We start from the raw sequence: 26,413 nt of genomic DNA, 5'->3' as shown, positions 1-26,413 counted from the left end.
AATTGGAGCTTTTTAGGCTTCTTACTGGTTAGAAGGTCAACAGGAAAACAAAGGTCTGATATTACAATAGTAAAACTTGATGATTTGTGTTTACATTTGCCGAATATCAGAAGGCAGTAACACAACAATGGGTTGTGCTAAAGCAAAAGCGCAATCCAGAACCACACAATGTAATTCACAAGCATTCTATGTTTTGTGTAGTACCCACTCTCTCAATCTTGTTGTTAATGGTATGGCAAAAGCATCCTTGGAAGTAGTAATTCCAACAACATTGTCCACTTAAAAAAAAAAATTTTTTTTGGCATCTATTTTGCAATGGGCAGTGCTTTTAAAATGTGTTCAAGATTTAGCCTTGAAAACACTGATTGATACTAGATGGGAGAGTAGCACAGAGATATTTCAATTGGGAGATGTATGTGACACCTTGCTAAACATTTACAGAAACTGAGAAGTTGCTTATTTAACAAGAGAGGATGACTTGTATCAAGAAATTTAAACTTGTGTGTTCATCAGTTATTTTGCATGAAACACTGAAATCCATTAACCCAATAAGCAATTTGATGCAAACAAAAGATTTTGATCTAGCCTCTGCACTTGATCTTTTACGAATCTGGAAAACATTTCTTATCAATCTTTGGTCGGATTTGTCCTTCTGAGGCAAAACAAGTGCTGTATCACTGTAATAGTTACAGAGGCGAGCGAGAGTGCTGGGGCGTACCCCATTTCATCACTACCATTGCCAAGTCACCATACCACACCTGTGCTCAACATACAAGGGATTGACCATAATCTAAGAGTGTAATTAAAAATTAAAATAACTTTTCCAAACTTCATCATCAGTGTATGATTCAGTATATTAACGTTAACATTATAAGGCCTCAAAATGATCAAATGAATAAGTTACACAAAATATACAAACATAAGAAAAAAGTGTCACAAAATAATAAAACTAGAAAGCTAAAAATTGGTCATAAAATGCAAAAGTGTGTCACAATTGAAATTTACAAGACTCATCTTGATCAGAGCAATATTTTGGTCAATTATTATGAAAACTTGAAGGTGTTTAACATTAGACTACGAAAGATAAAAATTTGTATGCTATCTCAGTTACATATAAAAACATTATGTGTGTAACACCAGTCAGCTACCTCTATTAGTTTTCAAGTTATTTACTAAAAAACCAATTGCTTACCTACTATTACTTTACTATTGCTTTAAGAATGTTGTTAATGATATCAATAACAGTAACAAGAGGCAAAAGGAGTTTCTCTAAGTTAAAATCAATTAAGAATATTTTACGTTCAATTACTACACAAAATTGCCTTAATGGTTTGGCCATTTGGCAACTGAGCACGATTTTGTTGATCAAGTAAACTGAAAAGAAAGAGAAAAAGTTTTTTTGTAATTTTGGTATAGCCAATGTTACCTTCTTTTATTTTCAAAATAATGGTATTTAAAAATGTAAAAAAATTATATGGTTATCAGTTTGTGGTTAGGTTCATATATTTCTTAATTTCCACTGTTTTTACTGCTTCATAATCAATGTTATTTTATTTTATATATTTCTTTCCAAATATATTCTTTTACTAAATTTAAACAAAAGATTTGATTTTTACTGAAAATAAAAAAAATTATTACTTTCAAACAATGGAAACTTTACGTTAGTATATCAACAACATTAGGAAAAGTTGCAGACAGGCACAATAAAAAGCCTGTTACACAATATAGCTTTTGGCCAAAGCCTTTTTCAGCAAAGAAAGCACACAAGCAAGCACGCGTCATGCACACATAGCCACCACCACGACCACCACCACCACCACCACCTCTGACCAGAATGTGCCTGTCACGTGAATAGCAATCTGGAGTGGGTCATGTGTTCATGAGGTGTGCTTGCTTGTGCGAATGTGCATGTTTTCTTTGCTGAAGAAGGCTTTGACCAAAACCTATAATGTGTAACACACTTTTCATTGTGCCTGTCTGCAACCAATGGGTCATCTTTACTGTGAGTAGCAATTTGTCCTTTTCCTAATATTATAACTATGTAGCTATGTTGTACACACACACACACACACACACACACACACACAACTTAATTTAAGGGGTGGCAATTTGTCTTTTTGTCCAGGATGACTTAACTGCTAAAGCAGGCCCTGCAAGCACTAATGCCTTCAAATAAATAATAAGATAGAGGAAACAGACATCTCAAGTGCTTAATACTGCAGTTTTTTGGGCCTTATAAACACTGTAATTTTCAATGCCTGCAAAACATTGCCAGAATTACCATCAAATTTCATGTGTCCAAATCCGTAAGTAGCACTTAAATGCACTTTACAGTTTAATTTCAAAACACTTTCATGTATCTCCAGTTTTTATAACATTCAGCCAGCACAGATGTGTTAATAACTCTCAATGGCTACTTCCACTTCACTTAAGTACATTAGATTGATTATAAATCTGACAGAGACTATTAAAAACTGTGCTGTAGTTCTGTACACTGGAACTCGAAAACATTACATCAGTGAAACAACTTTTTTTTAATAAGCTTTCACTCAATCATAAACTGACATTGTTGTTGTTGTTGTTGTGGTCTTCAGTCCTGAGACTGGTTTGATGCAGCTTTCCATGCTACTCTATCCTGTGCAAGCTTTTTCATCTCCCAGTACCTACTGCAACCTACATCCTTCTGAATCTGCTTAGTGTATTCATCTCTTGGTCTTCCTCTACGATTTTTACCCTCCACGCTGCCCTCCAATACTAAATTGGTGATCCCTTGATGCCTCAGAACATGTCCTACCAACCGATCCCTTCTTCTGGTCAAGTTGTGCCACAAACTTCTCTTCTCCCCAATCCTATTCAATACCTCCTCATTAGTTATGTGATCTACCCATCAAATCTTCAGCATTCTTCTGTAGCACCACATTTCGAAAGCTTCTATTCTCTTCTTGTCCAAACTATTTATCGTCCATGTTTCACTTCCATACATGGCTACACTCCATACGAATACTTTCAGAAATGACTTCCTGACACTTAAATCAATACTGGATGTTAACAAATTTCTCTTCTTCAGAAACGCTTTCCTTGCCATTGCCAGCCTACATTTTATATCCTCTCTACTTCGACCATCATCAGTTATTTTGCTCCCCAAATAGCAAAACTCCTTTACTACTTTAAGTGTCTCATTTCCTAATCTAATTCCCTCAGCATCACCCGAATTAATTAGACTACATTCCATTATCCTCGTTTTACTTTTGTTGATGTTCATCTTATATCCTCCTTTCAAGACACTGTCCATTCCATTCAACTGCTCTTCCAAGTCCTTTGCTGTCTCTGACAGAATTACAATGTCATTGGCGAACCTCAAAGTTTTTATTTCTTCTCCATGAATTTTAATACCTACTCCGAATTTTTCTTTTGTTGCCTTTACTGCTTGCTCAATATACAGATTGAACAACATCGGGGAGAGGCTACAACCCTGTCTTATTCCCTTCCCAACCACTGCTTCCCTTTCATGTCCCTCGACTCTTATAACTGCCATCTGGTTTCTGTACAAATTGTAAATAGCCTTTTGCTCCCTGTATTTTACCCCTGCCACCTTCAGAATTTGAAAGAGAGTATTCCAGTCAACATTGTCAAAAGCTTTCTCTAAGTCTACAAATGCTAGAAACGTAGGTTTGCCTTTCCTTAATCTTTCTTCTAAGATAAGTCATAAGGTCAGTATTGCCTCACGTGTTCCAGTGTTTCTACGGAATCCAAACTGATCTTCCCTGAGGTTGGCTTCTACTAGTTTTTCCATTCGTCTGTAAAGAATTCGTGTTAGTATTTTGCAGCTGTGACTTATTAAACTGATAGTTCGGTAATTTTCACATCTGTCAACACCTGCTTTCTTTGGGATTGGAATTATTATATTCTTCTTGAAGTCTGAGGGTATTTCGCCTGTTTCATACATCTTGCTCACCAGATGGTAGAGTTTTGTCAGGACTGGCTCTCCTAAGGCCGTCAGTAGTTCCAATGGAATGTTGTCTACTCCGGGGGGCTTTGTTTCGACTCAGGTCTTTCAGTGCTCTGTCAAACTCTTCACGCAGTATCATATCTCCCATTTCATCTTCATCTACATCCTCTTCCATTTCCATAAAATTGTCCTCAAGTACATCGCCCTTGTATAGACCCTCTATATACTCCTTCCACCTTTTTGCTTTCCCATCTTTGCTTAGAACTGGGTTGCCATCTGAGCTCTTGATATTCATACAAGTGGTTCTCTTCTCTCCAAAGGTCTCTTTAATTTTCCTGTAGGCAGTATCTATCTTACCCCTAGTGAGGCAGGCCTTTACATCCTTACATTTGTCCTCTAGCCATCCCTGCTTAGCCATTTTGCACTTCCTGTCGATCTCATTTTTGAGACGTTTGTATTCCTTTTTGCCTGCTTCATTTACTGCATTTTTCTATTTTCTCCTTTCATCAAATAATTTCAATATTTCTTCTGTTACCCAAGGATTTCTACTAGCCCTCGTCTTTTTACCTACTTGATCCTCTGCTGCCTTCGCTACTTCATCCCTCAAAGCTACCCATTCTTCTTCTATTGTATTTCTTTCCCCCATTCCTGTCAATTGTTCCCTTATGCTCTCCCTGAAACTCTGTACAACCTCTGGTTCTTTCAGATTATCCAGGTCCCATCTCCTTAAATTCCCACCTTTTTGCAGTTTCTTCAGTTTTAATCTACAGGTCATAACCAATAGATTGTGGGCAGAGTCCACATCTGCCCCTGGAAATGTCTTACAATTTAAAACCTGGTTCCTAAATCTCTGTCTTACTATTATATAATCTATCTGATACCTTTTAGTATCTCCAGGGTTCTTCCATGTATACAACCTTCTTTCATGATTCTTAAACCAAGTGTTAGTTATGATTATATTGTGCTCTGTGCAAAATTCTACCAGGCGGCTTCCTCTTTCATTTCTTAGCCCCAATCCATATTCACCTACTATGTTTCCTTCTCTCCCTTTTCCTACACTCGAATTCCAGTCACCCATGACTATTAAATTTTTGTCTCCCTTCACAATCTGAATAATTTCTTTTATTTCATCATACATTTCTTCAATTTCTTCGTCATCTGCAGAGCCAGTTAGCATATAAACTTGTACTACTGTAGTATGTGTGGGCTTCGTATCTATCTTGGCCACAATAATGCGTTCACTATGCTGTTTGTAGTAGCTTACCCGCATTCCTATTTTCCCATTCATTATTAAACCTACTCCTGCATTACCCCTATTTGATTTGGTGTTTATAACCCTGTAGTCACCTGACCAGAAGTCTTGTTCCTCCTGCCATCGAACTTCACTAATTCCCACTATATCTTACTTCAATCTATCCATTTCCCTTTTTAAATTTTCTAACCTACCTGCCCGATTAAGGGATCTGACATTCCACGCTCCGATCCGTAAAACGCCAGTTTTCTTTCTCCTGATAACGACATCCTCTTGAGTAGTCCCCGCCCGGAGATCCGAATGGGGGACTATTTTACCTCCGGAATATTTTACCCAAGAGGATGCCATCATCATTTAATCATACAGTAAAGCTGCATGCCCTCGGGAAAAATTACAGCTGTAGTTTCCCCTTGCTTTCAGCCATTCGCAGTACCAGCACAGCAAGGCCGTTTTGGTTATTGTTACAAGGCCAGATCAGTCAATCATCCAGACTGTTGCCCTTGCAACTACTGAAAAGGCTGCTGCACCTCTTCAGGAACCACACGTTTGTCTGGCCTCTCAACAGATACCCCTCCATTGTGGTTGCACCTACGGTACGGCTATCTGTATCGCTGAGGCACGCAAGCCTCCCCACCAACGGCACGGTCCATGGTTCATGACATACAACATGGAATTGAAGATCAGATCTATTGCTTTTGAAGCACTCTATTTATTCACACTGTCCCCACCCCTCCTCCCTGCTTGTGCAAATACATATGAAACAATAATACTAGCCACTGAAATGATACTGAAAAATCCTTGGTGGAACATGAATATTGGAAGAAGGAAAGGTAAACTGTTCACTGTATAGCTAAGGTGTTAAGCATCTGACATGCACATACACCTATTTCCTCCATACAAACAGCTTCAGCTTTCTTCCAGTGTTTCAAAATGTACACGATGTGCATCTTTTTATTCCTATCAAATTAAATTATTTATGTGCATTATTTGATTCCTTACAGTATCTTCTGATACTTAGCTCTACTAGTCATATACCGGGCAGTTGCAGCAAGTCATGGAGGTACTGTCAGCTAAAGTTGGCAGATTTGCCACTGTGTTAATGGAGAACACATTTGGTTCAAATGGCTCTGAGCACTATGGGACTTAACATCTGTGGTCATCAGTCCCCTAGAACTTAGAACTAATTAAACCTAACTAACCTAAGGACATCACACACACACACCCATGCCCGAGGCAGGATTCGAACCTGCGACCGGAGCAGTCACGCGGTTCAGGACTGAGCGCCTAGAACCGCTAGACCACCGCGGCTGGCGAGAACAGATTTACAATGGAAAACAATTATTTCCAATTTTGGCCACTAGGTGCAAATCTGGCAATGTACATGTCCCATTGATGTCTCCATTGCTCATACTGATCAAATTGTGTAAGTGGCAGTTAATAATAAAATAAACATTATTCCTTTTGCACTTGTTTGACCCTTTGGCCCACATCCCATTCTCAATCTGTTACATATGGTAAAATTTCTATATGTCTTTCTTCCATTCACATTGCTAGATTTGTACCTGATGGCCAAAACTGGCACTACCTTTTTTTGCAGCATAAATCAGTTCTGCATTAATGCATTAGAATATCTACCAAGTTCACTGTCATGCAATGTGACACACACGTGGTTATATTTTGGCTGCAGTGGACTTTGGCATCAGTTTGATGCTAGCACTGTTGGCAGGCCCTCATCTCATTTGCTTTAAAGTCAGAGGACGCGTTTTGTTACAGAACACACAAATGTGTTACAAGTTCAACATCACTGCTACTAATACACTCTTGGCACACTTTAGTGTTTGCTACATGTCCAACATATGTGAAAAACAACTCTGCGAATAACGCATTGTGACTCTTTATGCTTTTCTGTTCTTTGAGATGTATTACAAACAATTAACCAACTGTAAATATTTTGATTTTATCCTGTTTAAGTGAAATAATAAGTATATCACATCTGTAATCTTTTTTGTATGTCTCTACAACAGAACCATATCACACAAGAATGTAACGAAATAATCATAAAGCACACTGTTATTGTCCAAAGCTCTGAACAAAAAGAAGTGAGAATTATTGAGTATCTCTGAAGTATCCAGTATTCTGGACCACAGCAAGACCGCAAGTGGCACAACAATGCAATACCTAAGGCACTGTCATATCTTGCATGCTGCTGCTACTGCTGGAAGATTACAATATCTTTGCCACAGATGCACTTTCATACATAAAATTTTGAAAACTTAGAAAACATAGCAATGATTTGTAGTTTGTGGCCTTTTCTAAATGTGGAGATTTGAATTAGGAATGTTGTACACACTTCTATGACACGTAAATATTAACTCCAACACTTTCTTACTAACTACACCACCATTTCACTGTCAGAATGTCTGGCACATATTAAGAGTTATATGTAGCTTCCTCTATCCATTTGGGATTTCTATATTCTATGAAGACAAATCAAGAAATGCAGAAATAGGAATCCACTAGGTTATTCAATGAACAATTTTCAATATTATGTCATACATTTTCAATTTATAAATCATGTCCTAAACATCACCTATAGTTTCTGAGGAGTTTAGTTTTCAAATAATAACAAAGCTGTTATGAATGGTGGGGTAACATAGCGTTAAATGTAAATTAAACAGAAATCTGAGTACTGGGACAAATTTTTGTTAACATTTCTTTTTTTGTTGCCTCTCCAGATTTCAAATTACACTTAAGTAAATCATATTCTGTTACTTTTGTTATAAAATTTATCAGTTAGGTCTTATATTATTCTTCTACACAATGTTTCACTCTACGTATATTTCAACACTATCTTGAATAAGAAAGATAAAATTAATTTTTGATTTCTTGATAATGATATAAAAAAGCTAAAATGACAAATCTCATTCATGCAATAAGCTTATAGAAAATATGTTAATAAAGCCATGAAACCACACTAGACACAAATGAACGTAACACCAATTACAAAAAATTATCAATAGTACTCCGAAGATAAACAAAGAATAGTGCTAGATATGTGAAATATTTGTAAGATTATGCCACATAACAACACATAAGAAACTCACAGTTCACTGTTAAACAGTTGCAACATGCAAAATATTTGAAGCATTTGATGAAAAATTGCACACAAAAGCATATTTCTGCATTTATTTAAGTAGTCAAATATTTGCAACACATAAATTTGAGTTAACATATCATGTTAATTTGCCTTTGGAGCTTTGCCACATAAGCCTGTGCTCTGTTATTTTCCTTGCTTTTATCATCTGAGACTGTTACCTTCCCTTTTGGTAAATGTGAGACATGATAAAGTGAGCGGTGACCAACAGATGCCACTGCTCTCATCAGTACACACTTCTTCTGGTATCTGTGAAAGTAATTTGTAAACTCTAAGCACAGAACAGTTTCTTCTGTAACAACAATTGTCCAGAAATACTATCATCTGAGGCAACTGACTACCAAAAAATCTACAGAAAGAGGAGGAAAGACTGTCCTTACTTTCATAAAAACAAAAAATAAATGAAGTATGAGACAGTCTTGAAACAAGGTATTGTTTCCAATACACTACATTTTCTTGGAAATAAATACAGTTAAAACAAATAGACTAATATCTCTTTCTTATCACCATTGGGTGTTAGCTAAACAGGTAGCAAAAACAAATAGTACATTTAGCACAATTTCTGATAGATATAGGGTTTTTTGCCAGGCATACAGACAACATGCCTATGTCATGCATTGACTCATGCTGTGGCATATAATTTTACTAGACTGCCTTGATCTAACAATCAGTGTGTAGTCATGGAAGATACTTTTTTACTTGTGAAGTATTAATAATAATAATTATTGTTCCCCAGTAATATCAGATATTCCCCTGATATGATTGAAATACTGTACGTTTTGAGTGTGCTGCCCAGGATGAGTATTCCTTTCTGCACAATATTTTGACAACTGACTTACTCATCCCCATAAAGTGCTGACTTTCAATGTGCTTACTGTCTGGACTTCAACCAGACTCTCATCGTCCCAAGCAGAGACCAGACACTAAGCATATCTGAGAGCACCACTCATGAGACCTGATCAAGGTGACGACACCAGCTATTGAAATACTGTGTAGACACATTGAATCAACACCAAGAAATATATTTTCTAACAATTAATTTCATGGTAATTTATATCTTTAGCAACTCTAATATTACTGTCTGTAGTAATTTTCAGTTAGAAAGTATTATGTGAACTTCATATCCAGAAACCAAACATTTTAACAGCACACAAAAATCAGTACCTGCATTCCAAATCTGATCTTTTGCCACTGACATTAGAAGTCTGAGACATGTATTTTTAAAATCTAATCATATTTCCTTAGAAACAAAACATCTTATGACCCAAATAGACTACAATAGATTATCAACGTATGGAAATACTGGATTGTTGCTGTCAAATATATCCAAATAATTATGTCACAATAGCACAATTATCCTGTCCTGTGGGTAATGGGAAATTTTAAGGACAATACAGTAATTAGGAGTAAATTAAAATACAGTTTACGTCTAGTAGTAAGACAGACGTTTCTTTATGCAGTGTTTCCACCATAAAAAAGTTACTGAGTAAAAAAATAATGAATTTGATGGAACTTTAGAATTATAAGTATTCTATTATCAAAGGGTAATTAATATTACTGCTCCAACATACTCAGGCTATTAACAATCTTTAATGCAGGTTGAGGTATTAATGGATGAATTATTCTACATGTACTATTCATTTATTTATTATGATTATGCAAGTTTCTCCTTTTTTTACCACATCAAGTATTTTCATAAATGTAGTTCAAGGTCTTGTGTGTTTTTAGTGTTTTACATGTGTGTGTGTGTGTGTGTGTGTGTGTGTGTGTGTGTGAGTGGATGCGTGCGTGTGCGTGCCGCACTATTAGCGATAGTGAATGTCAAGTGTCCACACCACAGATCATGAGCATAACAAAAGTAAAGAAAGTAATAAATATTGACATTCTTCAGCATATACTTTCTCAAATGGGTTACCTTCAGGTGATAACACTCTTGCAGCAAGAAAATGGTATTCTTCAGGATCTGTAATGACAATGAAAATCACAAAAGCTCTGAAAATACATTTAAATTATGTAGATGTGTGTAGTATGGAAGAAACCTGACTATTACCATTCAGAGAAATTAGTGAACTTCAATTAAACGAAGCTATAGTGTCATCACTAATAACAAAACTCCCTGAAATTATGTTATCACATAAGTTAGATAATAGTTTAATACTAGTTCACTAAATGCTTGATTTTTTTATACATGTTTCTTACAAATATATGACTGAAAAGAAACTGTGGAGATGGACATTGCATAAGCCACTACACCAGATGTAAAATGTCATGGAGAGATATAAAAGCCTTAATTTATGTATAAAGACTAAATATTGATTTGAAAAATTCAATATACATGGTATCTGAAAGCATAAACCTGGACAACAGTGCACTCAGCTGCAAGCAACACTTTGGAAATACAAATTGAGAGTATCATGCTAAAATGGAACACAATGCCCATGCACAGATGGTGTAATTGGTTTTTGTGTGTGTGTGTGTGTGTGTGTGTGTGTGTGTGTGTGTGTGTGTGTGCGAGAGAGAGAGAGAGAGAGAGAGAGAGAGAGAGAGAGAGGGGGGGGCAGGGGGGGGGGGGGAGTGGAAGAGAGAGAGGGAGGGAATAGAGGGGGAGGGGTAGAGAGAGTGGGGGAGAGAGGGAGAGGGTAGGAGGGGGGCATGGAGATGGGACAGGGAGAAGGGACGGGGTGGTGAGGGGGCATGGAGAGGGCACAGGGAGAGGGGACGAGGAGGTAAGAGAGAGGGGGGTGAGGAAGGGAGGGAGAGGGGGAGAATGACTGCTGCACCTCTCCCAAATAAAGATTTGCTAAAAGAAATTAATGAATTTCAAATGAAAATCACAGTAACTATAACAATTGCTGCAACAAAGAAATACAAAACAAGAAACAGACCAAGGAACACACTATTGAAAATTTCACAACAATGTCTGTTCATAGTGGCAATTTTGCCAAAATTTGCAGGTTTACTTGACATTCATTTAGAATGTTCAGAAACTGTCAGTGTTGTGCCAGGTCATGTCAAAATTATGTCAAGTAAATTAATTAGAGAGACTACCAAAGGAATCCCCTCTCTAATAACCATATGTCTCAACAATGCACAATAGTACATTACAGTGCAGTATTGTGGTGTCAAGCTGATGGCAGTTGAGAATCTTACACATTAATTTGTTGGCATTTCTTGTAACTTATTAATTACATTCTTGGTGTTGAGATGTATTGGTATGTATGGACTCTCTTCCTAAACAGTTATTATATTAAGCTAAACAATTGCATTCTGTAACATGTGTACCTTACAAAATTAAAATCTTAGTATACATAATCATCAAGTAATCTCCCAAACAGTCGAAATGTTATAATGTTTGTCATCATGTCATGCGTTCTGAACCAGAATACCTATTTGATGATTTAGTATTAAAGAGGAGCTGAAACGGGACTTGAAAAACTATCAAAAGAGAGAAAAATGAATATATTTACAGCAATATTTAAATGAGTAACATAATTTTTTTATAGTACATAGGGCTAAAAATGTGAGCCAAAATCTCATACAAACTTTCATCACAGAGATAAACTCACATCTGACATGCCACAAGATTTGCAGAAATCAAGGCAACCTTTCAAAACTAACAAACTCAAACATGCATCAAAGATACATCACATGCACATTACTACTATACTTACGGCAACTGAATATAATTAAATCTGGGTCAACTACTGTTTTGAATTCCAAATACATCAGTGCTCAGCCTAATAATGGTACTGTAGAAGTTTGTCGCACAACACCAGTTGATGGAACTACAGGCTCTGCCAGTCATAAGACAAAAGGAGAAGAGAATAAAAGAAATATAAAAAAAATTAAAATATCAGTTGCATGCTAAAAAAGAAAGAAAACTAAGTTTGATAATGAACATGCCACATAAAAAGAAATTAAAAGAAAAATGGAAAAGAGAAGTATGTTTTCTTTTGAGATAGGTAGTCTCCAGAACAATGGCTTTTACAATTATAAATATCTAAGCACAGATTTTGTTATACAACAAAAAGAAAAAAGAAGCATCTTATGCGAAAATTAAATGAGCAAATATCTAAGAAACGCACAGCTTATCTCTATCCATATAACACAACCTGTATGAGGTACAACACAAAACATACTTAATTGAAGGTTTTTTGTTATTAACTATCTGTTGCAACATGTTTGTGTCAGCTCGTACCTCTGTGAGCATGTGGATATCCATACGGATCATGATGAATTCCTGTAGGATAGACATAAAGTTTGATGCTGTTAAGCAGAAGCACAGTTGAACAAGATGAATAAATTATAGTCATGCATAACAAAATCAAATATGTGCCTAAACCTTTGACAATGTCACACATAAGCAATTACATCCATTTGTGAAATGATACAGTTTTTGTGAAGACATAAGAGAAGGAGCCCATCATGCATATGAAAGAACGACACTGAACAATGAAAACACATGACAGTACATGCAAAAGTGATATATAGTGTGATGATACTCTAATATATATGTTTATGTGCTCTCCTTACAACAGAGAATTATATAAAACTTAATCATTTGTTCTTAAAGAAAATAACAACAATATTTGTATCCAAAGGAAGGTAAATGTGGAATTAGGAAAGGGAAATTAAATATAAGGCACAGCAGAAAGGGAAGGAAAACAATGGATTTTTCAATAGATAAACACTTCACAGAGAAAATAAAATAAAAAAGCCAGTAAATGTACGTAACAGTAAATATGTACAATCTAAAGAAAGAGACAGTAACAAGACAGGATAAGGCATATCATTGGACATGAAGGTTGTAAATGAGATAATTACAAAATGCTACTTTAAATCACATTGACTTATTAAGTTTGTGTGTTTATTGTACAGTCCAAGACATTAGAAAATATTCTACATTAGCACCATATGGTTGTGTTTTCAAAATGGTACATGATATATTTACACTAAAGAGATGAGGAACTGATGAGTTTTGTGTAACAGAGGCCCTTTTTGTGAAATAAGTTTAGGAAAAGCATCATCATGCTGAAAAATTTGCTGTGCGTTGCCACAAAACAGACTGCAGTGTACCATTTCCAAATTTAATTGCATGTAAGGATGTGTTGGGCATTACTAATGGCGCATAAGAACAAAACAATAGCTAAACTGCCATACAAATGAGTGAAATGGGTTATAGCTGGCACAAGGCAAGTGCATTTTCTTGGTCTGTCACATGTGTGTATGTGTCATCTGTCAAACTGCTGCAAGTGAGTGGTTGCCTATCCTAATGTTTGCTCACAGTTTTTGTTCTTTCATATTTTTGAGGTTACCACTTATACTATATTTCTTACTGGATATAGCACCACAATTTGACCCCAGTTATTTATCTGAAATAAGTAGCGCAAATGGTCACAAAACTACTGTGTAGCCTCTCAATCCTTATCATTTAGTAGTTGCTGACAATCATTTATTTTTCCTAAATTTGATAGTGAGCTGCCTCCTCTCTTCCTGCCACATATACCTATGACCTCAAACAATGCCATCTCACTGACCAGCAGGTCACAAGTATTATCCTGTCCCTTATTCATTTAACAAATGGTTTCTTTCACTGAATACTTCTCCTGCGAAGGATAGTCCTTAAATACTCTCTCAATGTATTCAAAAGCTTATGGTAAAAAAAGCCTACCATCAGAATTACACACACACACACACACACACACACACACACACACACACACACACATGACCACAATCTCTGGCTCGGCAGCAGCGAAGACTGTGGTCGTGTGTGTGTGTGTGTGTGTGTGTGTGTGTGTGTGTGTGTGTGAGAGAGAGAGAGAGAGTGTGTGTGTTTGTTTTATCTAATCCTGGTGAAGGTATTTTTGGGTGAGTGATCACTTGGTTGACAGTCCTTTTGTTGCGCCTATCTGCCACTCAGCATCTCCACTGTATGGTGAGTACCAACTACCTTTTTCATTACAAGCCATTCCCAATATCTTTAACTGATGAGACTCATAAGAGTTGTACAAATGAAAGTAAATCCCCCGACAGTTTCATTGAATCAAAACTTAGAACTCTGAATTTGCACCACTAGAAGGTGTTATGTGTATTGCAAGTCTGTACAATGATTGCCACTGGAAAGAGTGGTTTGTGCTGAAGATATGTGTAAACATGATGCTGTTGTTAAATAAGAGACATATACATATGCAGATTTCCACCAAGTTTCTACACTTGCTGATGATGGTGGCAATATATCATATTCTGGAATATAAGTAGTAAAGCTATCTATCACAATACATAGTGTTCTTTTGGTGCAGAGATTTTCATACCAGATGAATGTCCATAGAGAGCACATCTGATCTCCTACACAATTGCACAAGACTATCAAAAGGAAGTAATTGACATCACAGACCGTTTTGTAAAATGAGTAACTGAATGATCCAATATAATACAGCAGAAACATTCCTGGTGAATGCAGAAAATGTCAGCATCATTATTCACCAACAAATGCACTAAAGTTGTACTCTCTACACTATCATATGAATAGTAGACAGATTTTTTGTGATCCACAAATGAAACGTATTGCTTCCACTTTGAGCTGGTGGTAAAACAATGCATATGAAATGATGGAATCTTCATTTTCGCCAAAAACCTCATTCCATCAACAAAGCAACCAATGCAATGTTCACACATTACTTTGCTAATGTTGGTCCTTGGGTTCTGCCTAGGTTAGTTGTTGGTGACAGTGACAGTGTAATCACAATAATACCCAACAACTACCATGTAACAACTATGCAGTCTTTAACCTTTTGAAATAGATTTTTAAAGTTGAATTTGTCCCTGTGTATGTGCCATAGTACACGATGTACAGGTTGCAATTAATTTATACTGTTGGGTTGGGTTGATTTGGGGGGAGACACCAAACTGCGAGGTCATCAGTCTCATCGGATTAGGGAAGGAAGCCGGCCGTGCCCTTTCGAAGGAACCATCCTGGCACTTGCCTGAAGCCATTTAGGGAAATCACAGAAAACCTAAATCAGGATGGCCGGATGCCGGATTGAACCGGCGTCCTCCAGAATGTGAGTCCAGTGTGCTAACCACTGCGCCACCTCAATCAATAACTTACCAAACGAAAGCGTTGGTATGTTGATAGAGACACTAACAAACACAAACACACACACAAAATTAAAGCTTTCGCAACCCACGGTTGCTTCATCAGGAAAGAGGGAAGGAGAGGGAAAAACGAAAGGATGTGGACTTTAAGGGAGAGGGTAAGGAGTCATTCCAATCCCAGGAGCGGAAAGACTTACCTTAGGAGGAAAAAGGGACAGGTATACACTCGCGCGCACACACACACACACACATATCCATCCGCACATATACAGACACAAGCAGACATATGTAAAGGCAAAGAGTTTGAGTAGAGACGTCAGTTGAGGCAGAAGTACAGAGGCAAAGATGTTGTTGAATGACAGGTGAGGTATGAGTGGCAGCAACTTGAAATTAGCGGAGGTTGAGGCCTGGTGGGTAACGGGAAGAGAGGGCATATTGAAATTACTTTCTCTTTTTGTTTGTGCTAATTTCAAGTTGCCGCCGCTCATACCTCACCTGTCATTCAACAACATCTTTGCCTCTGTACTTCCGCCTCAACTGAAATCTCTGCCCAAACTCTTTGCCTTTACATATGTCTGCTTGTGTCTGTATATGTGCGGATGGATGTGTGTGTGTGTGTGTGTGTGTGTGTGTGTGTGTGTGTGTGTGTGTGTGTGTGTGTGTATACCTGTCCCTTTTTCCCCCTAAGGTAAGTCTTTCTGCTCCAGGGTTTGGAATGACTCCTTACCCTCTCCCTTCAAAACCAACATTCTTTTGTCTTTCCCTCTCCTTCCCTCTTTCCTGATAAAGCAACCGTGGGTTGCGAAAGCTTTAATTTTGTGTGTGTGTTTGTGTTTGTTAGTGCCTCTAGCAACATTCAAACGCTTTTGTTTGGTAAGTTACGACATCTTCGTTTTTAGATATATTTTTCCCACGTGGAATGTTCCCCTGATGTAACTTACAAAACGAGAAAGTGCTGGTATGTTGACAGACACAATAAAAAACACACAAACACACACATAAATATTCAAGCTTTCGCAACCCACGGTTGCTTCATCAGGAAAGAGGGAAGGAGAGGGAAAGATGAAAGGAGAGGGTAAGGAGTCATTCCAATCCCGGGAACAGAAAGACTTACCTTAAGGGGAAAAAAGGACAGGTATACACTCACGCGCACACACACACACACACACACACACACATTCATCCACACATATACAGACACAGGCAGACATATGTAAATGCAAACAGGTTGGGCAGAAATGTCAGTCGAGGCAAAAGTACAGAGGCAAAGATGTTGTTGAGTGACAGGTGAGGTACGAGGTGCAGCAACTTGAAATTAGCAGAGGTTGAGGCCTGGTGGGTAACAGGAAGAGAGAATATCTTGAAGGGCAAGTACCATCTCCGGAGTTCTGATAGGTTGGTGTCAGTGGGAAGTATCCAGATAACCCGGACGGTGTAACACTGTGCCAAGATGTGCTGGCCGTGCACCAAGGCATGTTTAGCCACAGGGTGATCCTCATTGCCAACAAACACTGTCTGCCTGTGTCCGTTCATGTGAATGGACAGTTTGTTGCTGGTCATTCCCACAGTGTAGGCATGTCAGTTGGTAAATCACGTGGGTGCTTTCACATGTGGCTCTGCCTTTGATCAAGTACACCTTCCAGGTTACAGGACTGAAGTAGGTGGTGGAGGGAGGGTGCATGGGACAGGTTTTACACAAGGGGCAGTTACAAGGGTAGGAGTCAGAGTGTAGGGAAGGTGGTTTGGGGATTTCATAGGGATGAAGCAAGAGGTTACGAAGGTTAGGTGGACAGCAGAAAGACACTCTTGGTGGAGTAGGGAGGATTTCATGAAGGATGGATCTCATTTCAGGGCAGGATTTGAGGAAGTCGTATCCCTGCTGGAGAGCCATATTCAGAGTCTGATCCAGTCACGGAAACTATCCTGTCACAAGTGGAGCACTTTTGGGGTTCTTCTGTAGGAGGTTCTGGGTTTGAGGGGATGAGGAAGTGGGTCTAGCTATTTGCTTCTGTACCAGGCCGGGAGGGTGGTTGCGGGATGCGAAAGTGTTTTCAGGTTATTTGTGTAATGGTTCAGGGATTGAGGACTGGAGCAGATTTGTTTGCCACAAAATCCTAAGCTGTAGGGAAGGGATAATTTGATATGGAATGGGTCCTTATACACAAATATTCCGCACGTCCAGGGCCTCGCTGCGATGGAGCACTTCCTTTCACACCGATCACCTGCTACCCTACCTAAAACCTCTTTCCTCATTACTTTAGCCAGCCTCATCCTAACCCACAACTTCTTCACTTTTGAAGGCCAGACATACCAACAATTAAAGGGAACAGCCATGGGTACCAGGATGGCCCCCTCAAACGCCAACCTATTTATGGGTGGCTTAGAGGAAGCCTTCTTGGTTACCCAGGCCTGCCAATCCAAATTTTGGTACAGATTTATTGATGACATCTTCATGATCTGGACTCACAGTGACTCACAGCCGCCCCTCGTACCTCACCTGTCATTCAACAACATCTTTGCCTCTGTACTTTCGCCTCGACTGACATCTCTGCCCAACTTCCTTGCATTTACATATATCTGCCTGTGTCTGTATATGTGTGTGTGTGTGTGTGTGTGTGTGTGTGTGTGTGTGTGTGTGTGTGTATACCTGTCCTTTTTTCCCCTTAAGGTAAGTCTTTCTGTTGCCGGGATTGGAATGATTCCTTGCCCTCTCCCTTAAAACCCACATCGTTATGTCTTTCCCTCTCCTTCCCTCTTTCCTGATGAAGCAACCGTGGGTTGCGAAAGCTTGAAATTTTTGTGTGTGCTTGTGTGTTTTTTATTGTGTCTATCTACCAGCGCTTTCTCGTTTGGTAAGTCACAGCATCTTTGTTTTTTTAATCGATGGAACTTTAGTATGATGATAGTGGTAAAAATATTAATAATGATCAGAGGATACAGACCGGAGATATTTAAGTTTTAATTAAGAGAATCTGTCAGAATTTACTCAGAGGTGGTTGGAGGGCAGGAGATTGGGGCTAGTGCATTTGAAGGCAGGCACTGGTGGTGGCCCATAATTTCACCAGTCAGCTTGGCCGGCAAAGCCAGCAGGGCCTGGAAAGGGTAGGAGCAGGTGCACGGATACCGAAAAGGGCTCAATTTTAAAGTTAAGACACAGTTCTCAAAGTGAGCACCCCTTCACTTTGGTTCCTGCGGACGAGCCAGTCAGTGGGCCAAGCCAAAAAGGAAAACAGTTCACCGTACATTTTGCTGTGGTGGGCAGTAGAGAATTCACCGTATTTACAACCATTAACAGTGTTTAGAGTTGGTTTCCATGTGCTTAAATTGGAGAGAATAATGTAATAACAAGCAGAAGTAATATTTGATGCCCGTTGGTGTCTGATGTCACTACCACCAAGAACTGTGAGCAGTAGGGTGACAAGTCATTGTTACAGGAAACGCAGTTCGACGGTTGAGAAGGACACATGTGTGATGAGTGTCACTTCGTCTTGATTGCACAATAAGCTTTTTTTGGGTGCATACTGTGTTAACAACAGTACCTAAGTCACACACATAGTGAAATTTAAGAATGTGTTTGATGTATAATGCTGCTGGTGACAAATTGCTGAGGCTTAGACACACATAGTTCATGAAGAAAGCTAATGGCATGTGGTACACAGCACCACCCATATGTGAAGGTAAGTGAACACGACATATTGGTGAGCTGTTAGCTACTCAAGTGTTTTGGTATTTCATCGTCAATGACCCTTTGGTTGCAAATATCAATTTGTGAGATTCGTTGACTTGGAGGATACAAAATAATTTATTTACAGCAATCGTAACTATTCTAGTGAGCTGTGAGACATCCGACATGGCAAAGAGCATTAACTGCATCTTCCCAATTTAGATTATTTGTGTTATGGTATTCAAAAGACAAAACTCTTATGTGAGTTACATTTCTTGGTGGCCTTTGTACCAACAGTAATGGCACACTTACATTTGAGCAATTTCTATAAGTTGTGATAGGTGCCATCTCTGAATTTGGTTTGATCCAATGACACATATACAACCACTTACTTTGAGGGCACTGGGCCTCCAGAATATAGCTCAGTTCTATCAGAATTTGTTTCCCTTTATTAGTAATTGTACTCTAATTCCTCAAATGTGGTTGTGTTACAAACTTAATTAGGCAGAATTCACATGTTGGAGCACAGTGTACTAATAACTGCACTTAATTAAGGTCAGGTGAGTTTCACAGGTTGGAGCAGTGTGGCTGGCTTGCAGTGTCGCAGTACTGGCAAGTATGTCAGTATCAACATAGTGTCATGCAGTACTGGCAAGCAGATCAGTACCGACCTACTGCCACACACCCCTGTAAACTGCCACCTACTGTAACAGCGAGTTGCGTACAGCAGTACACTGATAAGGAGGGTCTGTCATTCCATTATGTCAGCTAACGTAATTTTACAGTCTCTGTTGAGCTTCTGTGTATGCAGGACAGTGGCTGGTCTAATTAACTAGGAAAATCACCAAACAGCCTTGCCATTTGAGAAGTTATTTTATTTTATTTTATTTTATTTTCAAAAGCAGTTTCGGCAATTTAATATGCCATTTTCAGGCCCCATATGTACCTTATGTATAGAGAATCAATTGTACTGATATTGTCATACTGGAGCCATGAGTACCTGGATGACATGAATTTATATTTCAAGTGCTTCTTTTGAAAACTTGACAAGTCTTCAAAGGAAGCACTTGAAATACAAATTCACAACATACAGATACTGATGGCTTCAGTATGCCAATATTGATAAGATCAAGTGTCTACACATGAGGTGCACAGGGGCCTGAAGATAGCATTGTGAACTGCTGAAACTGGTTGTCAAAACAAAATAGAATAACTTCTTAAATTGTACAGCTGTTTGGCAGTTTTCCTTGTTACATAATTTTATAGTGTTTGGCACCAACACGCCTGTTAGATTCACAGTGAAATTCAATCTGACTGTGAGAGGATATTGGCAAAATTACAAAGAATAATGTTTGTAATGTTTGGCAATCTGGCTGGGTGGTTGTTGAAGAGAAATTATTGGCAAAATCACCTGTTAATGTTTCCAAGAAAAAGGGTATGAGTCTGAGGCAGTCATCCCCAAGTTCTGTTTCTAATCCTGAAGTGAACCTGACACCTTACTTCCGTAATCAGCTGAGAATTTTCAGCTGCCCACATGTGTGAACAATCCCACTCTGACAAATCTTAAAAAGAAAATGGACGTGGTGAACTGCAGATCTTAAGTGCACTGAATTAGCAGCAACTGGCAGAACTGTAATCCTGCATAATGGTCTTGGGGCCCAAAAGTGGCCATGTAAAACATATGCGTAAAGTGAATACTTATGCACAATTCATCATGTTGTCAAGGCCTTCAGAAGTTATAATCCTTTGCACATATGTTTCAAGATCATCATATACTCGTTACTACTATAGCTCTTCCATATCCAGCTTGCAAACTAAGTGAGGACACCATGATGTGTTGTCCTTATTCCAATCTGATATCTGTAAGCTGCTGAAGTAATCAACAACAAACTTTTTTTTATTACAGTTCAAATTCTGTGAATGTCATTTGACATCCATAACATGAGCCTGTTGATTACATCTATTGGCTAAACCATAGCAGAATATAAGGACTGCCATTTACTGTGAGAAACAATATGTGTCCATGTCAATGTTCATGTTTATCACACTGTGTGGAACCATTACAGAAACCACTGCTTTCAGTGAACTACATACAGAAACATGCATAAAAAATAAAAAAGAAGTTTTCTTGTTTCCTCACATGTGCTTATAGGAACCTTTTCTAGCTTTTATCGATACTATTTCCTGAACGTATGTGTGCCCTCTTGCCACATATGTCAAAAGCAAGTGATGTATCAATAAATCATAATTAGAAACTATTAATAAGTGTGATAAGATAGTACTATATTTTACAATGTGTTGGAAATATGCTGCTTCTAGATAGTGAATATTGTGGGAACCATATAGAAGATGATCATCTTCAGTGTATCACGGCTGGATTCGATTTCTCCACTGTGAAAGTGAAAGCATGCAGTATTCAATCTGCAGAATATTTGCTGTACAGCTGTCACATCCTGCCTGAACAGTACATGCAATTTTATTTTACAGTCATAGCTTTCTTCCAAGTCACAAATATTTACTTCTTATTTGAAGTTACTAAATGGCTTGTGCAGGAGATTAGTTTTAGCCTGTTATGGAAGATCTGATTTTAATTTTAGTTTTTAACATGCCACTGGATTACTCTCCATTGCAGATTTTTTTCATAATCAAACAGCAAACACATAGTATTTGAAAATGACATAAGGGTGAAACTGTGCAACAGTATTAAAAATAAACTAAAAACTGACAGCTGCAGGCAGCTTGGAATCACTCAAAAATTCTTAGCAACTGTGGACCCAGGTTCAAAGAAAACTACTTCCATTTTAATACTGGCAGAATAAACATTATTGAGCATAGGGAGTGATACCTATTAAACATTTATTTCCTGTCATATGGATGTATTGCTGGGAGATTTTTTTTCCTTAACAGAAATCATTAACATGGCTGCATAAACTGCATTATGGGTATACAAGACGAGTTATTTATTGCAGAGATAGTCTCCCAAATCAGTAAGTATTCCATACAACATTACTCTTTTATTCTGCAGCAGGTCACTCCTTTTAGATGTTAAGTGTGATACCTAATGAGAATAGGGTGAATTCTTAGGCACAACCAAGCTATGGATATTAAAAAAATTACACTAATTACAAAAAGAAAAACATCTACCACTGCAAAGTAGGTGGTAAGATTTCTGTTGGAAGTTGTCTCTGTTTGATGTTGTACGAGACACAGCATGATGGTTATCAAAAAAAGTAAATTAGACTTAATTCTCTGCTGTTGAAAAGTAACTTATGACTTTGGAATGCTGTGGTACTTACCAGGAGGTGTGGTTACGTTGTGGTCAGAAGTGGAAGGCACTGCCCCAGGAGACAACTGCTGCGCTTGCGCCTGCTGGGGATTCTGTTGACCAGGAACCTGATTCTGGCTCTGCCTGGGTAAGCCGACAGGCACTACTGGTGGCTGCTGTGATGGTGGTGGAATTGCTGGCGGGTGTGTTGCTCGCCAGTAAGCCTGTAGCACATGAAAGGTATGCTTTTCTGTTATTCAAGACCAGTGCTTGGTTGATGGTTTTTGACCTTACAAAAACAGGTGCAAAGAAACAATCGTAACAGGAAATTTACCACTATTCAGACAAATAAAAGTTTAGAAGTGTTTGAAATGAGTCTATTATTAGTACATGTATTGATAAATTGATATCAGTGACAATGAATTTACAGGGAAGTTAGAAATAACACTGCATACAATTTATATCAAGGGTAATTTTAATGTCTACAAGCATACACTACTGTTTAATGTCCATAAATTAATAAGCTCTTTACTATATACATAAATTTAATGTCTGGATATAATAGAGGGAAAACATTCCATGTGGGAAAAATATATCCAAAAACAAAGATGATGTGACTTACCAAACGAAAGCGCTGGCAGGTCGACAGACACACAAACAAACACAAACATACACACAAAATTCAAGCTTTCCCAACCAATGGTTGCTTCATCAGGAAAGAGGGAAGGAGAGGGAAAGACGAAAGGATGTGGGTTTTAAGGGAGAGGGCAAGGAGTTATTCCAATCCCAGGAGCGGAAAGACTTACCTTAGGGGGAAAAAAGGACAGGTATACACTCGCACACACACCCATATCCAACCGCACATACACAGACACAAGCAGACATTTGTAAAGGCAAAGAGTTTCGGCAGAGATGTCAGTCGAGGCAGAAGTACAGAGGCAAAGATGTTGTTGAAAGACAGGTGCTGTATGAGCGGCGGCAACTTGAAATTAGCGGAGGTTGAGGCCTGCCAGCGCTTTCTTTTGGTAAGTCACATCATCTTTGTTTGTAGATATAAATTTAATATATGATATTTTAGATATCATCTTATTATAACTGTACGTTGTTGCCACCTTGTGTATGAAGGAATTCTACTCACTGAGGAACTGAAGAACAGAGGAGCTCTTCTCTTACTATTAGTTTCTTTTAGTTACAGTTTTAATATGCGGTAACCAGAATAACACAACAAAACCTTTTATATGTTTGTTGTGAGTACATACCTAAATACTTTATACAATGTAATTTTACTATCTTAAAATTCTCGTTTCACTTTTACCTATTTGTTACCAGACAGTATGTGATATGTAATACTGTTTTCAAATAACTTTCGAACTGGTCTATACTCACAAAAGTGATGAATACCATGGCAAAGACTAAACAATCACAGGAAAAATACCATAGTTTCTAGAACTTCTAGCCCTTTTCCACATACAATTTTCCCTATAGTGGGATCTATGGAACATTATAACAAATGAATTCCATTCTTATTCCTTGCAATGTTACTGAATTCAGTGATTTCGTGGTTACTATGTAGAAGCCTGTTATTTCAAATTCAACAGCTTCCTGCTGGCATTCTCAGCAGTCATCTGTTAGGCAGACAAAATATTTCAGTGGTGGAAATGAATCCCAAACAAGCATTTTAAGATGAAATTTTAAGAGATTTAATACCAGAAAATTAGTTGCTCATCTAAAAATATTGACAACCTACATGAAAGTTGAAAAACTTTTAATAATAAACCAAAGCATTACTGATGGCTTAACAGAATGTGGTGGAGCAACATTATGTTTAACACAATTTTTATAGGTAGAATATTTTGTAAACTCGCCAACCAAACTTACAGCAACATCATTTAGTTTCAGATCACAAACTACCAGTATATAACAATGTAAAGGAGACACTTGTAGAATTAAAAAATGTAGAAAATAAGATAATAACCACAACAGACAAAGTAAAATAGGTTGAATACTCAAAAACCTGTTTTGTGTTTTACAGAACTGAACAAAAGAACCCTCTTAAGATGGCACAAAGGTGCTGAAACACTTTTGAGCATTTACAAACAACAGTTGTTTGCAAAATAATAATATAGATAGGATATACTCACAAAATAGGGGAAGTGTTGAGTCACAGATAGGCATAATGAAAAAGACTTCTGAAATATTAAAGCTTTCAGACAAAGTCCTTCTTCTGCAGTAGAACAAACATTCACACAAGCACAAATCACACAAACATGGTCACTAGTCTAGTGCCCTGAGGCAGTAGGCATGCGCGCGTGTGTGTGTGTGTGTGTGTGTGTGTGTGTGTGTGTGTGTGTGTGTGTTTCCAGAAGGACTTTGTCTGAAAGCTTTAATATTCTAGCAGTCTTTTTCATTCTGCCTGTCTGCGAATCAATGCCACCTCTATACTGGACAGACAGAAACAGCCTGAAAATCTTGTAAGGGTGTTTCAGGAGAGGCTGTGGTGAGAAATAATAGTCAAGAAAATAAATTCGATACATTGCACTGTTTCTGAGTTATTTCTCCATGAAGTTAGCCTTTCAGATTACCACAAGTATACATTCAAATAGCCTTCCATAGGCGGTATTGTCAAACATGTTCTTCATTTGGTTAGACGCAAGGGGAGGAAAGGAGAGAGAGAGAGAGAGAGAGAGAGAGAGAGAGAGAGAGACAGAGAGAGGCAGAGGCAAAGGCAGAGGGAGGAATAGGAGAACCATGGGAAATCACTGGATGGAAGCGAGGATTGAATTCACAGCATGGGCCCTCGTCTATTGGCAATCTAAAAAAAAAAAAGTTATAGAATTCTTCATGATACTCTAGCGCCTTAAAAATAATAGTTCTGCCTAGAGTAATGGTATATCATAGTGGTTAAAAAATATTTGTAACATGCAGAAAGTTGTTAGGTTCAAGTATAATCAGGTAATTTGAAATTTTTATTTGTAATTTATTATCGAAATGACTTTGATCATTGGAGCAGAAGAAACCCTAATAACTGGTACAATGGGACATCCCCTCTGTCATGCACTTCACAGTTGTTTGCACAGTGTAGATGTAGGTGTAGTTATTTGAATGCTATTAATTGCTTTAAAGGTAATGTTTCATATCTCTTCTTCTTTGAAACGTCACATTAATCATCTTAGTAACATTGCATTTGTCTTGATTTGTTCTTCCTATCATTGTTTTCCCTACTGGAATCTTCATGCAAGTGATTTGGATTATTTTTATTTGTCCACCATAATATCACAACATGTGAAATTGGCAATCTATCAGTTACAAAAATATCTATATTTTTATACTAACTGTGCAGATGTGTCAAAAACTTTTTTTTCATTACAAGATGTGGATGTCAGGTTACAACACATCCACATTTTAGCAGACATGTCTGCATTTTTTATGTTTAATGTAGCATCCACATACATTTTTACGATACCTGCTAATGTCCCAAATATTTTATTTTTGGGAATCAAGACCTTTTGATTTTTGATTTCAGCTTGTATTGTGAACAATTTATAAATCTTTTACTTCAGTTACGGAATTACATTTCTTGTTATTTGTTTACATATCAATTTCTTATGCTAGTAGAACCAAAAATATTAATTCATACAGCTTACAATTGACGTTTTAATCTTTAGAGCTTCAATATGGCTTGATGTGTACATTCCTTGCCCATCATGATGAAAACTGTTTTGATCAATTTTAAAACTTATAATAATTCATAGCCATATGTTATGGAAAATCTGAACCAACCCAGAAGAAAAGACGCAACACATTGAATCATTCAGTAGTGAAGAACAATTTAGGGAATTAATTAAAGCTGCACAGTTCTTTGCAGTGGCAACCCATAACGTTTGTGATGAGAGGTTGTGCTTAATGCAGGCACACTGGGCAAAGCAGAGAAACAGTGATACTAAATCTGTAAAATCGATTTCAATGTTGAAATTTAATTTTAGACACTTGAACTGCAAAGCATTCTTTAAATATTTGTGTCAACAAAAGAA

General features: G+C 37.8%; 1 protein-coding gene across 14 annotated transcripts in view; it reads right to left on the bottom strand.

Annotated features, from left to right (window-relative positions):
• The window catches only part of LOC126485138 (voltage-dependent L-type calcium channel subunit beta-1), a 749,688-nt gene that overhangs the window by 33,046 nt on the left and 690,229 nt on the right, over nucleotides 1-26,413 (bottom strand). For 5 of the 14 annotated variants that reach the window (XM_050108790.1, XM_050108795.1, XM_050108789.1 and 2 more), the window contains 3 exons: nucleotides 22,414-22,606; nucleotides 12,554-12,595; nucleotides 10,271-10,318 (listed from right to left, as the gene is read on the bottom strand). In XM_050108790.1, the coding sequence (XP_049964747.1) occupies nucleotides 10,271-10,318; nucleotides 12,554-12,595; nucleotides 22,414-22,606 (283 nt within the window). Of the gene's footprint in view, nucleotides 1-8,516; nucleotides 8,605-10,270; nucleotides 10,319-12,026; nucleotides 12,150-12,553; nucleotides 12,596-22,413; nucleotides 22,607-26,413 lie in introns of all 14 variants that reach the window. The other 9 variants (XR_007587913.1, XR_007587912.1, XR_007587914.1 and 6 more) reach the window with 9 other exon arrangements.

Source organism: Schistocerca serialis, chromosome 6 (genome assembly GCF_023864345.2).
Source record: "Schistocerca serialis cubense isolate TAMUIC-IGC-003099 chromosome 6, iqSchSeri2.2, whole genome shotgun sequence".
NCBI classification, from domain to species: Eukaryota; Metazoa; Arthropoda; class Insecta; order Orthoptera; family Acrididae; genus Schistocerca; species Schistocerca serialis.
This window is presented reverse-complemented; position numbering and strand designations above follow the sequence as displayed.